This window comes from Pseudopodoces humilis, chromosome 11, assembly GCF_049639895.1.
Source record: "Pseudopodoces humilis isolate 2021_Gansu_Grassland_sample_001 chromosome 11, ASM4963989v1, whole genome shotgun sequence".
NCBI lineage: Eukaryota > Metazoa > Chordata > Aves > Passeriformes > Paridae > Pseudopodoces > Pseudopodoces humilis.
Window position 1 is genome coordinate 16674769 of NC_142210.1, and position 16791 is coordinate 16691559.

General features: G+C 62.6%; 3 protein-coding genes across 3 annotated transcripts; 1 reads left to right on the top strand and 2 right to left on the bottom strand.

The window, feature by feature from the left end:
• Window positions 1-174: 174 nt before the first annotated feature.
• On the bottom strand, window positions 175-3284 carry ALG3 (ALG3 alpha-1,3- mannosyltransferase). The gene is made up of 9 exons (XM_014254266.2): window positions 3100-3284; window positions 2569-2668; window positions 2334-2481; window positions 1999-2159; window positions 1741-1861; window positions 1271-1476; window positions 963-1039; window positions 612-756; window positions 175-510 (listed from the first exon to the last, which is right to left on the bottom strand). Exons 1-9 carry the CDS (start codon window positions 3248-3250, stop codon window positions 321-323), a joined length of 1299 nt encoding a protein of 432 aa, XP_014109741.2. The 5' UTR covers window positions 3251-3284; the 3' UTR covers window positions 175-320.
• Window positions 3279-8692, top strand: EEF1AKMT4 (EEF1A lysine methyltransferase 4). The gene is made up of 3 exons (XM_088061305.1): window positions 3279-3537; window positions 4401-4684; window positions 7076-8692. Exons 1-3 carry the CDS (start codon window positions 3366-3368, stop codon window positions 7376-7378), a joined length of 759 nt encoding a protein of 252 aa, XP_087917431.1. The 5' UTR covers window positions 3279-3365; the 3' UTR covers window positions 7379-8692.
• An 825-nt stretch (window positions 8693-9517) lies between these two features.
• CAMK2N2 (calcium/calmodulin dependent protein kinase II inhibitor 2) lies at window positions 9518-12378 on the bottom strand. The gene is made up of 2 exons (XM_005525032.2): window positions 12153-12378; window positions 9518-9716 (listed from the first exon to the last, which is right to left on the bottom strand). The coding sequence occupies exons 1-2, from the start codon at window positions 12319-12321 to the stop codon at window positions 9646-9648; spliced, it is 240 nt and encodes a 79-aa protein (XP_005525089.1). The 5' UTR covers window positions 12322-12378; the 3' UTR covers window positions 9518-9645.
• Between the last annotated feature and the right edge of the window lie 4413 nt (window positions 12379-16791).

Genomic DNA, 16791 nt, shown 5'->3' on the forward strand with positions numbered 1-16791 from the left:
CCCAGAGGCTGCTTCTCAGCCCTGGGCATCCCCTTCCCACAGCTGGGAAGCGAGAGTGCCCATGGCTCTACAAGCTGCTCTGCCTTCACTCAGGTGGGGCAAGTCCAGGGACAGCTGTTCTGACATCATCACAGGACAAGGATTTTGGGGAAGGACAGTTCCCTTTATTCGGGAAGTCCTGCCTTTTCAGGGTCCCCACACCCTGCCCCCTTTGCACAGTTCCAGGGCTCATGGCCCTCTGTGGGCAGCCTGGGAGTCAAGTGGGAAAAGAGCAGGCAGATGGGGCAGTTCCAGAGGCCAGTTCCCAGTCATCCCCACTCTCACTGGGCTTTCTTAGACACGGCTGTGGGTTTCCTGCCCGGTGGAGGGGTGTGTGACACCGGTGTGGGAGCTGTGCCGTACCAGAGTTGGAGCAGGATGAGTCCATGGCAGATGTGCAGGGAGAGGGAGCTGCAGACTGTGGAGGGGTAAGTGTTCCAGCAGAGCTCGATCACGCCCAGCAGCAGCACCCTGTGCGGGGGGAAAGCTGGGGGTCAGCGTGGGGGGCACACCAGCCATCCTCACTCCCAGCCCCCCAGCAGATGGGTGCTCCCCTCCCTGCCAGCACATACTTGGGCATGTGGGCGAGCTTGGTGGTCGGGGTGCACCAGAGTAAGTAGGGCAGTGTGTGGAAATACCAAACGTAGAACTGGTAGTGCAGGGAGCGGCTGCAGCAGACACCCAGGAAGTTGGAGGAGAAGAGGATAAAGACAATCCATGCACTGGCATTAAGGGGGCAAACACAGGAGACCAAAGGTGTGATTCCACAACAGCTCCCAGCTGTCCAGCATAGCTCCTTTCCCCAGGGCAGGCTGGTACAACAGCACTGCATGACCTGGAACTCAACCAGGTTTCTCCCTGCCCTGCCCTGCCCTGCACTGCCTTCTCCCTCTCTCCTCACTGCCCACCCTGCCAAAGGATATTGTTGACAGTCAAGCGAGGGGATGCGGGTTTCCTTTTGGCAGGATCCTTCAACAGAGTCAGGATATTCTCTTTGGAACTGAGGAGAAAGAACAAACATTGATCTCAGCTGCTGAAAGTCCCACCCCAATGTTCCACTGTGAGCCACAATGCATGGGCTGCACATTCCCCAAAACGGAACAGTAACTGCCCTCCAACTCACACCTGCAATCCCAGGACTGCAGCACTGTGGGGGCAGGGGAGTCATGGATCTGTATCCTGCACATGGGACTGGCAGGAATCAACACCTGTGGGGAACCCCAGGTCTCACCTGTGCCACCGGTGCAGTGCAAAGAGCCCCAGGCCTGCCAGGTGAGCCAGGAGCAGAGCAGCATGGAAGACTCGATTCTGGAAAACCTCTTCTGGGAGGAAGCGCCAGTTCACTGTCCATTTGAACTGGAACTGGCGGCCCAGGTCAAAGGAGCGGGTCAGGTACCCCACAGGGTTCACCAGCAGGAAGGGCAGGCCCAGAACCACCTGCCAGGAACACACCAGCATCAGCAGAGAGCCCTCCACCAGGTCACAGTTACCCTGGCTACCTCCTGAGAAGCCCAGTGCCACGTGTGGTGACAGGGACAGTCAGCCAAAGATGAAAGTCATGTGAGTTAGATTATTTATCAACACCCAGCTTGCTGCTCACAGCCAGAGATGCTGGTACCACTGTCTCCACCCATGGCTCTGCAGCCTGGCAAGGCAGCCCACAATTCCCTGCTACTGCAGCCAGCCCGAACAGGGACCCACCTGGAGCAGGGCACAGATGAAGAGCTTGGGGATACAGCCCAGGAGACCAAACCGTTGCAGGAGGAGGAAGAGGAGTCCAGGGGCGAAGAGCAGGATATTCATCTTCACCGACACAGCCAGGCTGAGCAGGAAGCTGCATTACCACTGTGGACCCCACAAGGGAGCCCAGGCAGCCCCTGAGCCAAGTGCAGCCTCCTCCTGGGGCTGAGCTGGCTCACACACCCAGCACCCCATGGGGAGCACCCCCCAGCCCCTCACCTGAAGAGGAGGCAGCCCCAGGACCAGCGCTCCTCCAGGAAGAGGTTGATGGCGAGGAAGAGGATGGCCATGGCCACAGGGTCATTAAAGAGCCGCAGGACAAAGATGGAGTGGATGCGATATGAGGCACAGCACATGAAGAAGAAAACATACGGAGGGACCTTGCAGGGGACAGAGACACAGAGGGGTCAGCAGCAGCCTGTCCTGGAGTCCCTGCTGCTACTGAGCTCCTCCAAACCTCAGCCCTGTGTCCTTTTCTCCGGGCTGGAGGCTCAGCAGAGCCCTCCCCAGGCGAAGACCCGAGGCGGCCGGCAGGAGCCCTGGCCTCAGGGTACCTTGTTGGTTCGGCAGTAGATGCGGAAGACGAGGAGCAGGTTGAGGAGGTAGAGGCCGGCGAAGAGGTACTGTGCCAGGCGGATGTCGGAGCCGCGGCCCGTGGCATGGTACAGCCCCAGGAAGACGTAAACGAAGCCGGCGGGGTAGCTGTGGGGAGACGGGAGTGAGGGGCCGGGCCCTGCGGCCCCTCCGGGAGCCGCTGGTCACGGAGAGCTGCGTGTCCGTGTCACTCACACCAGTGGCCCGGTGTCACCCTTCAGCTGGGTGTAGTCGAGGGTGCCGTTGGCGAAACCCTCCACCTCCTGCATGTAGGCCTTCCAGTCGATCTCGGTGTCTGCGGGACGGCGGGGTCAGCTGGGGCTCGGAGGGCACTGCAGGGGGCGTGGGGGCTGACCCACCTCCGAACCAGCCAGCCTGACCCTGTATCTCCCTGCCGTGCTGTCAGCACAGGATCTTCCCCTGCCGGCCACATCCAGGACCCCCAGCCCAGCCCTGTGTCCCTCCCCTGCCCCATCCAGGCGCCCCCGCCCGCTCCTGTCCCCCTGCCCGGGGGATGCTGTCACCCGAGGGGCCGGGGCAGCTCTGTCCCCCTGCCCGCGGCATCCCCGCCCGCCGCGCTGCCCCAGGACCATCCCCGCCATCACCTCCCGCCCCGGGGCCGAGCTGTCCCTGCCCCCAGACCGCCCCGCGCTGTCCTGGACCGGCCCCGCTATCCCCGGGGGCAGCCCCAGGCAGCGCTGGGCCGGGCCGGGCCCCGGCACTCACAGGGGACCCTGCGGATGACCCAGAGGTTGACGCCGCCCTCGGCCAGGCAGAGGCAGGCGGCCACCAGCGGGGTGTAGCGGGGTTCCAGCAGCGCCGCCCGCCGCTCCCGCCATGCCCGCCGCAGCCCCGCCGCCCCCCGCCCCGCCGCCATTCCGCTCTGTGTTTCCGCCCGGAGCGCTTAGCGCGGCGCACCCGTCCGGACCGGAAGCCGCACGTGGGGGCGCGGGCGGCACGTGGGGCCCGGTGCTCCCGCCCCGCTCGCTGGCATGGTGCGGCGGCGCGCGCCCGCCGCCCTCCCCCGGTACGGGCGGCGCCGATTCTGGGACGCACTGTACCGGCGGGAGGGCGCCGAGGCCCGTGAGTGGCTGGGGGGTCTCTCCCGGTTTCTCCCGCAGTTGGAGCCCGAGCTGCGCCCCGGTGACCGCATTCTCGTCCTCGGTACGTGCCCCGTGCCCGGCGTGCCCGGTGGAGGGCGGGTGGGCGGGGCTCGGCGTCCCGCCGGTGGATGCACTGGCGCTAGCCGCTAGGGGGCGGTGTGGCACCGGGCCGGTACCGGGAGCTGCGCCCAGCCCGGCCCGGGGGATGGCCCCAGTACCGGGGGTGCTGGCGGGCAGCGGGGTGGGTATAACCGCCCCGTAATCCCACCTGCGCTTTGATCCGCCGCCGGGCCGGCGGGATTAAGTGGGTGTAATCACCGATCCTGTTAGCGGATCAGCCGCTGCCAGCCGCGCTTAATAGCCCCCAAATCCGCCCCCCTCCCCGGGATCCCCCGCGGCCCCCCCGGTGAGCGGCCGAGCTCCGGTGGAGCGGCTCCGAGGGGAGAGTTTGGCAGCGGGGCTCTCCCCGTGTCTCCCCGTGTCCTATTAAGACACCAGTTCTTCCATCCCTCTCTTCATCGCACCCAGTTAAACCCTCCGCCGAAGTTCCCTAATTTCCCACTGGAGTTATCCAGCAGGCTCTTGGGGACACGGCCGGCTCCTGTCCCACAGCGCTGCGGGAGGGGTAACTGGGGACGCCCCTTGCCTCTGTCCTGCCTCCAGCATCCCCACACATCCCACCCCAAGGTGAGGGATCAGGTGTGCAGGGCTGCCCCACCCAGGATAGGAGCCCAAAGCACCTACCTGGCAGGACAGGGATAATTAATGAGTAGCCCAACACTTGCTAACTGGCATCAAAGCGATGACCTGCCGCTCCCAGCAGCCCCAGCCCACCCGCACCCTCCCCTGGACCACAGGAACAGAGCTGGGGTGCCAGCACCCCCACTGGCACCCCGAGCCCTGTGTGAGCTGTGCCCCACACAGGCTGTGGCAACAGCTCCCTGAGCTACGACCTGCACGAGCTGGGCTACACCGACGTCACCAGCATCGACTTCTCCCCCGCCTGCATCGCGGCCATGCGCGCCCGCTACGCCCGCTGCCCTGGCCTGCGCTGGGCCGTCATGGACATCCGCGCCCTCGCCTTCCCCGACGCCTCCTTCGACGTGGTGCTGGAGAAGGGCACCCTTGATGTGCTTATGGTGGAGGAAACCGACCCCTGGGACGTCTCGCCCCAGGCAGCCGCTGCGATGCGCCGGGTGCTGGCAGAGGTACGGGGTGGGGGGACCTGAGTAGGGGTGCAGAGGGTGGACCCCATCCCCATTTGGGGTGGGGGAAGGTGCAGAGTGCTTCCTCACCACCTTGCTTCCCTGTGGGTGCCCCAGCCAGTGTTTCTGTCCTCCCAGTTGGTGCTACCCCCTTGGCTATGCTGCAGGGGGGCATCTGGGGGGCTCCCAGCACTCCTGGGGGTGGGAGACTGCCCCCTCTTACACCCCATAATTTCTTCCCCAGGGAGGTGGATGGAGCAGGATGTGTCCCTGAGTCCTGCTGGGGGACTGGATGACCCCTCTCTTTATTTGCATGCTAAATACAAAGAGTTGGCAGGAAAAATGGGCCCCGTGCTAGTGTGGGTGGCTGTAAGGGACCTAGGGGGGCACACCGAGGTGGCCCTGCCTGCCCAGGGCAAGGTGATGACCGTGGGGCTGGGAGAGCTCTGGCCCCCCCTGCACCCCCCCCAGCTTCGATCGCCTTAACCGGGGTCCCCATCATCTGGTCTGGTGTTGCCATGGCAACTCCCATCAGCATCGACAGGGCCATGGCGTTGCCACGGGGACGGGTGATGCCTCGGGGCCCCATTAATTGGCGGTGTCGGGACCGGATTGAACCTGTCCCGGCGCGGGGGTGCGGATCCTGGCAGCCTCTCCCACCCTGCGGGAATAACTGCCAGGATAATTAATTGCTGCACCTCGCTGGCACCCTGGGGTGCAGGCAGGGGGTGCTGGAAGGGTGCTCATGGCTGTTGACAACCCTCCCAGTCCTCTCTTGCCTTGCTGAGCCTGTGAGGGAGTGCAACTCCCAGCAGGGCAGTGGGGCTGGCTCACTATCCGTGCCCTGCCCTCCTTGCCAGCGCTGCTGCCTGTCCTTGTCATTTTGCCAAAACGGCAGGGATTTAATTTTCCCTTTTTTTTTTTCCTTTTTTAATCCTCTGCTCAATCCCTGCCCTCCCCCAGCATCGCTGGGTACCAACTTCCACCCGCAGCTGCTCCCTGCTGTCCTCACCCCCAGGGGGATTCGCTGGGTGTTCCCACTTGCTCACTGCTTTGGGGGTCCCTTCAGAGGGGTCTATCCATGGTACCTCCCTTCCCACCCCCATCCCCCTTCACTGGAGGGGTTCACAGCCTCTGTCTTCCTCTCCCTGGGGGGATGTAAGGACCTGAAAATCCACCCTGCCTGTGGGGACACCCCAGGGACACCCTGTCCCAGCGAACTGGGGACAGAGGGTGTGGCGGGTGCCGGAGCGGGAAGCCTCCCCCCCTGCTCCAGCTGATGGATGGGAAGGTTTCCTGTGCTCGTCTCTAAGCAACGGCCATTATTGCTCTATTAACGAGGGTTGGGATGCGGACATGCAGGATGCCTTGCTCAGTTCCAGCCGGAGATCCCTGCCTGCCCCCACCTCTGGGAACCCCCCTCCCCGGGGGAGGGTTGGGAAGCTGTGGGGTCTTCCCAGAGCAGATTTGCTTAGCAGGAGGGATACTGAGCTGGGTGTCCAGAGAGGGATGCAGGGACCTGCCTTCCCTTTTTCCTGGCCAAAACCAGTAAGGTTTGGTTCAAAAGCCACCGCTGCAGCAGGGGAGGACACACAAGCTGCCTGTCCCCTCCGCTGGCCCCAGGCAGAGCTTCCCAGCTGGAGCTTCCCAGTAGGATTAAACCAGAGCTCGGGAAACCCCCCACTTGGCCCCCAGCCCTGTCCCCTGCAGTGGTGACTCTGCCCTTGCCAGGGCGGGTCTGGGGGTGTCCCCGCCTGGGGCAGGGTGCCGAGGAGGGGGCTGGACGCCCGCCCGCCCCGGGCACTGCCTTTGCATGCTGAGCACGCGGGTGCTGGCCGTAAAAGCCTTTTGACATTGGATAAAGCCAAGCAAGAAAATTGATGTTCTTTTCCATCCTGTTAGCGGGGCTTAATTCCAGCAGGGAGAAAATGGTGATTAAAAGCATTGAGTCCTTTCCTATCAAACCCCCCCGCATCCCCCTCTGATTCTGGGTGTTGGTGATGGGGGTAGTACTGGGTGGTCTGGGGAGGGGTGGGTGGGATGGGTGTCCCATGCTGTGCTTGAGGGACCCTGTGCTCAGAAGGGTAGAGCTTTTCCCCGTGCCAGGGTTGGGTTTCCATGCTGTCTGCTGTGGGTGGAAATGAAGAATTTTGGGGTGCAGGGAGAGACGGGGCATGGGGACCCCTGATTGCCCTGCTCTGTGGGTGGTCTGGGGACAGGGCAGAACCAGGGTGTCTCTCGGGGGGATCAAGGTTAGGATAAGATATTTGGGGTTGTGATGGGAAAGGCTGGGAGGGGTCTTTAGCAGATGGTGATGGGGTCCCTGGGAACAGGGCCGAAGTAGTGAGCCTCACTGTGTTCCCCCACCCCATCCTGGGGGTTTTGCTGACGCAGGTGAGCCGGGTGCTGCGCCCAGGGGGCTGCTTCATCTCCATCACCTTCGCCCAGCCCCACTTCCGCAAGCCCCACTATGCCCAGGAGGCCTTCGGCTGGTCCCTGCGCCACGCTGCCTGTGGGGATGGGGACGCCGGTGCCTTCCACTACTTCCTCTACGTCATGCGCAAGGGGCAGCCCCTGGACCCCCGTGATGTGGCCTTGGGGCGCCGGCTGCACCAGCCGCCCCCGCCCCCCGCCCCGCCACCGCCCCCCGCCCCCCCGGACGACGATGAGGACTATCTCCTTGCCATCCAGCTGTGACCCAGGGAGCTTTCCCAACCTCCCCCCACCCAATAAAGCCTTAAGATGCTCCATCCTCACAGATGGGAGATAGGCAATCACTGCATCCCCCTGCAAGCTGCCCAGTGATGTGGATAATGGGAGGAAAGAGTGGGATACTTGGCCTCCTTCGGGGGCACAGACATCCTCTGGTGATTCTGTGCCCCCACCCTGGCCTTTCCTTGCTGAGCTGGAGAGCAGTCAGGAGTCCAGGCTTTGCAGCCAGTAATGAAACCAAATCGGGTTTAATTTCACCCATCCGTCTTGTGGGGAGCGGCTCCCAGCCCCCTATCCCTTCCCCTTGGCACAGGCAGCCAGGCTGAGGGCAGAATGGGGGTGCAGGCACTGGGTATGGGGGGCAGGATTGGGGGTACCCACTGCTCCACCTCCCACCCCATTCTGCACCAGGACCCCTGCCCCAGCCTTCCATGGGGGTGTGCAAGGGCACCGTGTCCTTGTCACCCCCACCCAAGTAGTGGAGGGTCCAGGCTGGAATGTGTCACATGGGACAGGGAGTGCCACAGGGCAGGAAGGGCAGCACATCTGCCTCTGTCCCCACCCATCCCCGTTCCTGCCTGTGGTGACAATCACATGCAGCTGGCCTGTGTCCCCCTGTGCCTGGGGCCAGCAGCACGGTGACACATGTGTCCCAGGGTGGGTGACAGGTGTGTGCTGGTGGGAGTGGCAGTGTGTGTGTGCTGGTGTGGCAGGTACATGGGTGCCACTGGCAGTGTCCCCAGAGGATCTTTGGGCACCGACTCCCTCTGGGGTGGGCAAAGGGGACTCTTCCTGGGCGGGACGGCGGTGACACCCCAGAGGCGCACGCTGCTGGGCTGCTATTTCAGGCAGAAGGTGTAAGTGGGTCAGCCAGCAGCTCCCCCTGCACCAGGAGCCAGCAAAAGGCCCCAGGGTCAGCCGCCATCCTGGCCGTGCCACCCCATGCCACAGACGCCCCAAAAACCAACTGGCACGAGGAAGGGACAGAAAGGAGAAGGCGGCTGCCGGCTTACCTGGGTACATGAATGTATTTTATTCATTGCATTTTGTTCACCAGTACAGTGAAAAATGGCATTTAAATTTACAATGGATCATTCGTAGAACATCATGACACAAGTATATTTTTTTTTTCTTTTTTTTTCTTTTTTTTCTCAGGTTTTTGTTTGGGTTTTTTTTATTGTTGTGGATTTTTTTTTTTTTTTTGCGTCGTTGTCTCCAGAAATGCCACTCGTAGGTTATTGAAAAAGATGACAAGTTTCTCATGCACATCAGAACCCCCCGAGAAGCTATTTAAAAAATAAAATTAAATTAAAGTACAAAATTAAAAACAACGACTCAGGCCGGTCCCTGCCCTCCCCACTCTCCCCTGACCCCAACCACCCTCAAGCAAGTGCTGGGACCCCCCCTGGCACCTGCAGCTGGCCCCGGTGGGCTCTGCCCCGGTGCTGCCGGGAGGGAACTGCAGCGGCCGGTGATGCTGCCAAACCCTCCGGTGCTCCTGCTGCCTGCCAGCGGGGGGTCGGGCCAAGGGTCCCTGCTCCCCTCCCTCCTCCTGTGGCTTTCCTCATGCTCCCTCCATCACTCTCGCCCCCCTTTCATTTTTGCCCTCGTTTTTTTCTTCTTTTTTTGTCTTTTTTTTTCTTATGGAAAAAAATATGAACCTTTTTTTTTTTTTTTGTCGGTTGGTTGGTTGTTTTCGTTTGTTTTCTCGATGCAGTTACTTCGACATCTCAACGTCAGCAGATTGTTTTTAACAAAGATTCGGATATAAAAATACAAATATGAGGAGTTTCTGTTTAAAAAGAAGCGTGCCGGAGTGGTGGGGCTGACCCTCGGCCCCCGGGCCGGCCGCCCGGGCCACCAAGCTCATGCAAAAAACGATGGAGCAAAAAATGTCTCTGGACAGCAGCGCTCCCCCCCTGCTCATGGGGCCGGGTCGGCCCGGAATTCGGGGACCCTCCGCCAAGGAGGATGGGGGGGACGCGCCGCGGAGCAGGGGGCTGGACCCCTTCCCCGGGGAGGGGGGTCTTCGCCCAGGGTGGGGGGCTCGGCGGTTTGTCCCAGCCCCGGGGGAGGCGGAGGGGTAAAGTGCATGGCTCGGGGGGGGTGGTGGTGGCTGCAGGGCCCCCCCCCCGGGCCGGGGGGGTGGGCAGCGGGCATGGCCTCCCCCTCCTCGTCGGCGGTCCAGCCAGCATGCGGGGCGGCGGGCTGGAGCGGGGCTCGGCCGGCGGGTCCTGGCGGCGGGTCCCGGCTTACACCCCCGGCGGCGACTTCTCCGTCATGCCCTTGAGCACCTCGTCTATCCGGTCATCCTCGATCACCACTGCGGGGACAGGCGGGGGGCGCGTGGGCGAGGGGACTCGACAGCCTCTACCCCTCTACCCCGGCTCTCACCCTGCTCAGGCTCCAGCTGTGCCCCCAGGTGCCGGGCAGCGGGATGAAGGGGGTTCAGGTGGGTACAACCGGGGTGAAGGGTGGGGGATCACCCCCCGTGCTCGGCTTTGGTAGGGGCAGCATCCCCCCCTGCAGCCAGTCGGCTGCCTCTGGATGGGTGATTAGGGAAGGGGGGGCAGGAATAGACCAGGAAGGACCCCCCCTCCTCTCTGCGGCAGGCGCTGATGAGAGCAACAGGACTGGAATGGGTAATGACCCAGCGGGGGGGGCACCGCCTGCTCGGCGGGGGTGGCAGCCAGACCCCCATCAGCATCACCCGCTGCGCAGAACACCCACCCTCACCATCGGCATCACCGCTGGGGGAGCCGGACAGCCCCCCACCAGCACGAACCCACATCGGCATCACCATGGGGGCTGGAGAGTCCCTCATCATGTCACCGTCCAGAGAGACCCCCCCCTCAGCATCACCCACTGGGCAGCCCCCTCCCCAGCAGCAGCAGTAGCAGCGGTGGGAGGCTGGACAGACCCCCATCAGCATCACCAGGGAGCTACACACCTTCCCCTTACCCCACACCATGACCGGCTGGGCAGGTGCCCCCCAACGATCGACATCACTCTGGGGGTGGAGGACAGACCCCCACCCTAATATTACTACTGGGGTGGTCAGTGATGCCCCCCATCACCCCCCTGGGGGTGGATTAACCAGGACACCCCCCCCCATCACTAGAATCACTGAGAGAGCAGATGGATCCCCTCTGACACTATCAAGTGAGAACCATCCCCCCAACACCCCGGGGGTGCTGCTAGACCCAGCCTCCACCACTGCAAAAGGGGGCAGTGGAGCACGCAGCACTCACCCCTGTGGGGCTGGGGTGTATTTGAGCGGGGGAGCAACTCTCCCCCCCCTCCTTGTCCCTACAGCTTAAGGAAGGTTGTTTGCCTATGGAGGACCCCCGAGCAGGTGTGATGGGGGGGCTGCAGGAAAAGCGGGGACCATTTTTAAGGGTTCCCCAAGGCATTGGGGAGAATCAGTGGTGACAGATCAGGGTGCAGGCAGGAGAGGGGGGCAGTTATTTGGGTCCTGATGGAAGCAGGGGAGATGCTGCTGGGGTCTCTGCGGCAGGTGGTAAACGAGGGGGCAGGACACAGGCTCGTGGAGTCCTGGAGGAACAGTAAAATGGTGGGGGGGGGGATTTGCTGATCAGCATGGCCAGAGGCTGCTGGTGGTCTCTGCGGCAGGCAGAAATGGGAAAGGAGAGAGGTTTAAGGGGCCAGGGGGGCTGTTCCTGGTGATCCTCGGATAAAGGCTTCTTTATACAGAATGAGAGGGGGGCAGTCCCAGGGGTGCTGAGGAGCAGTTATGAGGGGTCCCAGGGGCACTCGTGGAGGTGATGGGGGATAGTCCCAGGGGCAGTCCCAGGGATGCTGCAGGGTAATCCCAGGGGTAGTCCCGGGATGAGGCGGGGGCTGTTGCAGGGCAGCACTGGGGAAACAGCGTGGTGTCTGGAGTAGGAGATGGGGGAGCCTGTGGTTTTGGGGGCGGGCGTCAGTCACAGAGCTGGGGAGTCTCAGGGTTGCCGGGGGACAGCGCTGGAACTGATGCAGGGCAGAGAAGGAGATTCTGGGGATGCTGGGGGCTGTGCCAGGGGTGGCAGGGGACAGTACTGGGAATGCAAGGCAGAGCCGGGAGTCGCAGGAATGCTGTGGGGCAGTGCTGGGGATGCTGCAGGGCAGAGACAGGGGTTGCCATGGGGCAGAACTGGGAATACAAAGGCAGAATCGGGAGTCTGGGGATCTCGTGGGGCGATGTTAGGGGTGCTGGGGATGCCGGGGAAGCAAGGGCAGAATCGTGGATCCTGGGGTTGCTAGGGAAGGTGGTGGGGATGCAAGGGCTAGTGCCAGAGATGCCGGGGGGCAGTGCCAGGGATGCCGCAGGGCAGAGCCGGGGACGCTGCAGGGCAAAGCCAGGGATACTGCAGGGCAGAGCCGGGGATTCCAGGGCAGAGTCGGGAATGCAAGGACAGATGCGGGGGTCCCGCGGATGCCGTGGGGCAGCGTCAGGGATGCAGGCGGCAGTGCCGGGGACGCTGGAGGACAGATGTGGGGGTTCCGAGGATGCCGTGGGGCAGTGCCGGGGATGCAGGAGTCAGCACCAGGGATAAAAGGACAGATCCGGGGGTCTCGGGGATGCCGTGGGGCAGCGCCGCGGATGCAGGAGCCAGAGTCAGGGATGCCGGGGATGCTGCAGGGCACATCCGAGGGTCCCGGGACAAACCCGGGGATGCTGAAGGGCAGATGCGGGGGTCCCGGGGATGCCGCGGGGCTGAGGCGGGGTTGGGGGGGCAGAGGCGGGGGTCGGCGGTACCTCTCTTGGCGCGGCCGATCTGTCCCAGCTTGGGGGGCCGCTTGCCCTGGTTGCCCCCGAAGAAGGCGTTGGTGTCCTGCAGGCGGCAGCTGAAGGGCAGCTCCCCCGCCTCGGGCTCGGCGCCGTAGCGGCCCACCTTGTCCTCGCCGTAGGGCAGCACCTGCGACATGGCGGGGCCGAGCGGGCCGAGCCGCGCCGCGCCGAGCCGGGAGCCGGTCTGCGGCGGCGGCGGCGGCGGCGGGGAGGAAACCCGGGCGGAAGGATGAAGTCATGCATCCGGGGGGAGCGGGGACCCCCCCGGCGGGGGGCGGCTCCGGAGCGCCGCGGCCCGGCCCGGCCCGGCCAGGACAGAGACGGGGGACCCCCTCGGGCGGTGGCCGGTGCCCCCCCGCTTGGGATGGGGACCCTAGCACACCTCCGCCTCGGCCCCTGCCCCGGCCCAAGAGCAGGGTGGTCTCCCCGACACAGCCTTTCCGAGGTGGTCGCCTCGACTCGGGGGTGCCCCCAACTCCTATGGAGAGGGGAACCCCTGTCACAGCCGGGTGGCGTCGGGTCAGACAGCTGAGGGCTACCAGACACAGCTGGGCCCTCCCCTGGCATGTAGAGGTGATACCAAACAGACGCCAAACACCCTGCTCCAGTCCCCCAGCCCCCCACAGCCCAGAAAGCTCGACCCTCAGAGTTCCAGGCCAGCTCCATTCCTGGGTCTTCCTCAGCCCCTCACTTGTGTTTCTAGTCCAACACCCATCCAGGCATCCACTCTTGTAGCCCCACTCAGCGCTGGGATTCCCCCCTGGAGCCACACCAGTCCTACCTCAGCCCTTTCCAGCCCTCTTGACCCCCATGTGTGCATGTGCTTGTACACATCCTCCCATTCCATATCTTTGCAGGAACGCACGGATGCACAGGTGTAATTCTGCAGGTGTCTGTAAGTGTGGCCACCTGGGCTGTGCCCTGGGATGTCCCTTGTCCCACTGACCCTTCCCTGGGGGCTCTCTGTGGAAAAGGGGAATGGCTATCCCCTGTGGGGACCTGCAATGTAGCAGCAAGGGGGTGATCCCAGCATCCCCCCCAGAGCCCCATTGGTATCTACACACCTCTACCCCAGACCCACCCTGGATCTTTCCTCCTACGTTGTTCACTGCCAGGCCAGTGATTGCATTCATTTGCATTGGTGGTACTGAGCAGACTCACCCAGGACCCCCCCTCATTCAGGTCACCTGGGACAGCTGGGGGGCTTTTTAAGCTCAGGATAAAGTTGGTGCTTCTTGAGCGAACTGTGGGTACAGCCATGACCCCTGGATCTTGGATAATGGTGGCAGCAGCAGTGGCTATGGCTGGTTGGAGAGAACCATCCTTTCTTGGAGCAGGTTCTGCTGCTCATGTGGGGGTCCCGGGTTGCAGCTAAGACAGATCCCTGAATGAAAATGTCACTTCATTCATGCCAGGCCACAGCCTGATGAGAATATCTTGAGGGGGTGAGGGCAGGGTTTTCCAGATAGCCCTGTGGTCCATCTTGGTATTCCAGATCTCCATAGTCTGAGATCCTGTTGAAAGGTGCTGCAGAAGATCATCAGCTGGGGTGGTCCATAAGGGCAGACAGGTTCTTCTATTTTGGGAAGGCTCAGCCATGCTTTTACCTTTGTGTCTGGATCTGCAGAATATTGGTCCCTGCTGTCCCCTACCGGAGCCAGGTTGGGGCAATGGTACCTGTTCTCCTGGCAAAGCAATGCTTTAATTCATGCCTTTGCTGGGGAACCACCTTGAACTTTTTCATGTGAAAGCCTCTGCTCCTGTGAAAAGTGCCTGGGAAAATAGGCAAGAGGCCCACGCTGAGATGTGGCCTGCTTTTCCCATTGCTGAGCCCACGTGCCACTGCCCGTGGGCAGGGACAGGCAGACCGTGGCACACGCAGGGCTGGGGGTGAGCGAGAAGAGGAGCAGATGGGCTGTGTGGGATGTGAGTGGCATCGGTGCAGCACTCCAGGAGGGTTTCCAGCCTGGCAGGCTGCTGGGGGGAGGCTGGAAAGGGGTCACCCTGGGAATGGCCCCACATACACCTGTATCTCTACAGTGCCTCACACCCAGGGGAGCTACGTGACTTAGCTATGGGGTGGGGGGAGCTCTCTGAGGCTGCCTGGGATTCGGGGTGTTGGAAGGACTGTCTGCCCATCCCAGGAAGGAGGAGGGCTGGATTTGTGCCAGCACAGCTGGGCTGTGGGTGGAACAGGGCAACGCTGTGGCTCTGGGCTCTGCATCTCCTTGGGACAGCTCTAGTGTCTGGTTCCCCAAAGGTGCTGCTTGTCACACATCCCTGAGTAGCAGGGGAAGCTACCAAGGACCTGAATGTGGGTGGGTTGGCAGTGGGGTGCATAAGAGACCCCTCTCATCCCCTGCCATTGCATGTAGCATCTCCCCTGGTGTGCCAGATGCGCACCCTCCTTCCCCTGGCTCTTATCCCACCTTCCTTTTTCATCTTTTAGCAGCCACGTAATCTCCTTTCTTGCTTCGTTTGCAGCCTTTTGTCCAACACAAAGCCAACTGTACCGGAAAGAAGGGGCTGTGGGAGTGGGAAGTGAGTGGTTCTTCCTGCCCTGGCTCCTTCAGCCTGGGCAGCAGACCCTGAGCTGGGACACCCTGGGGATGATGCAGGGGCTGGAGGCCAGCCATGCCCCCCCTCAGGATATGGAGCTGGGTAGGAGGCACAGCATCAGACTCCCCGCTGCAGTGGGGCTGGCAGTAGAGGTTGTGCTGCATTGCCCTCACTCAGGCAATGCTCTGGGAGCTCACCAGTCCCTGCCATGCCCTAGCTCCACACCCGGATACTGCCCCTGAGCCCTGTACCCTTGGTGGGAATTCGGGTGCCTATTCCAGGTGCTGTGATGGAGGTGAGTGCTTTTCCTGCAGTCACTGATGGTTCAAGTGGTTTTATGGTGGAAAATCACCTTGTGTGTGCGTGAGTGGCTTGCGGTGGAGCACATCCTGACGGTGCTCTGCAGGGATCCTGGGCAGCTGGAGCTGGGAACCACCAGGCACTCCCATCCAGTCCAATACCTGGCAGGAATGGGGTCAGTAGCCTGGCAGGCAGTGACTGGATGTCAGGGAGCTGAAAGGAGGCAGGAGTCATCAGCCACAGGACCCAGGGCTTTCTCTGCTTCATGTCTGGGAGGCAGTGCTACCACCTGGGGCTGGTGCCACAGGGCTGGGGACTGCCAAGGCATGCCAGGAGGCCAGTGCGGGTGCCTCCATCTGTGTTGCTTCCAGTGCTGCCAAGAAATGTGAAATGGCACTTCTGTTTCACAGCAGTGGCAGCTACTGGGGGCCTCACTGAGCACCTGCTGTTGGCACTGATGCTCTCCCTGAGTCCCCATCCCAGCACGAGGGACTATGTCACTGGTAAGCTTGGGGATGTGCCCATCCCTGGCTGCTGCTGCTGGCTGTCAGCAGCCAAAGCCCAGGTGGGGATACTGCTTTGTGTGCTGTCAGTGCCACAGTCCAGGTGTTTTGGGGGAGCAGAGACACACACTGGGCTGGGTGCAGGCAGTGGGGATGGCCTTGTGAGACAATGGTTGTGGTGAACACTGTCACCATAGTGCAGAGATGTTGGGGGACAGGAGTCCTGCTTGGCAGCTGTCCTGTGGGCGAGCCCAAGGCAAGTGTGCAAGAGTGGCATGTTTCTGCAGCTGCTGCTGTACAAAGATGAGGCTGTCCCTGGAGGGAGCTCTCCCTGGGAAGAAAGACAGGTGTCATTACTGAGATGAGTTTGTCTGTCTCTGTGCACAGCCTGGCTTTGAGAAGGGGATGCCCTGTCAGGTTGAAGGAGGATGGCGCAGTCCCCATTCCTCACATGAGCTGCCTGGGACACAGCTGCGATCCTGGCATCTGAGCAGATGGAGCACCCCCAGCACATTGCCTGGGGCAGGGGCTTCACGGAGGGTCCCTGCCGATACCCAGAGGTGACAGGGGAAGAGCAGGAATGGGGGGAAGCCAACCCTGCCGGGCAAAGAGCCCCGCTGGGGTGTGAGGCTCCATCCTTGCCTGTCACCACATATCTGGTCACCATGACAACAGACAGGGAGGCAGGCGGAGCGGGCTGGCAGCCCTGGGGGGAGCGGGTGGAGGCTATGGGCATGGGCTGGCACACAGGGGCGCCCTGTTGGTGAAAGGAGGCAGCTGTTAGGATGCGTGGCCTGTGTGATACGGAAGGAGGCTGGGCCGTGCTCAGCCAAGGCACTGTGAGCTCCCCACTGTCCTACTCCCAACCAAATACCCATGGGAGGTGCACAGCAGGCTTGTCTGGGGATGCAGGCACTGCAGCACGGCCGGGCAGTCCCTGTGCCAGCCCCTGTGCCAGCCCCTGTGCCAGCCCCTGTGCCAGCCCCTGTACCAGCCTGTGCCGCGGGTTTGGCACTGCAAGCTCTGGCTGGTGGTGAGCTGAGCGGGTGAGTCATGCTGCTGCCCGTAGCCATGGCAGGCAGGCAGGACTGGCAGCTGGGTCTGCAGCCAGGCCAGTGCTGGGCTGGTGGCCTCCTGGGAGTGGCAGAGACCCGGGTGGGGCTAGAGTAAGGCTATGCCCCAGCACGGGGTGGGCGAGGGGGAGGCAGCCTCCCTCTATGCTATCAGCACAAGGGATGTGTTCC

Bases quoted from the DNA above. Each gene is read 5' to 3' on its own strand.
- ALG3 (XM_014254266.2), bottom strand. From the start codon at position 3,250: ATGGCGGCGGGGCGGGGGGCGGCGGGGCTGCGGCGGGCATGGCGGGAG. The intron at 1,862-1,998 runs GTGAGGGGCTGG...CTTCCTGCTCAG, and splicing joins TGGGGCTGCCTCCTCTTCAG to CCTGGCTGTGTCGGTGAAGA. The intron at 1,040-1,270 runs GTGAGACCTGGG...CTTTCTCCTCAG, and splicing joins GCACTGCACCGGTGGCACAG to TTCCAAAGAGAATATCCTGA.
- EEF1AKMT4 (XM_088061305.1), top strand. From the start codon at position 3,366: ATGGTGCGGCGGCGCGCGCCCGCCGCCCTCCCCCGGTACGGGCGGCGC. The intron at 3,538-4,400 runs GTACGTGCCCCG...TGCCCCACACAG, and splicing joins TGACCGCATTCTCGTCCTCG to GCTGTGGCAACAGCTCCCTG. The intron at 4,685-7,075 runs GTACGGGGTGGG...TTGCTGACGCAG, and splicing joins TGCGCCGGGTGCTGGCAGAG to GTGAGCCGGGTGCTGCGCCC.
- CAMK2N2 (XM_005525032.2), bottom strand. From the start codon at position 12,321: ATGTCGCAGGTGCTGCCCTACGGCGAGGACAAGGTGGGCCGCTACGGC. The intron at 9,717-12,152 runs GTACCGCCGACC...CTGTCCCCGCAG, and splicing joins GATCGGCCGCGCCAAGAGAG to TGGTGATCGAGGATGACCGG.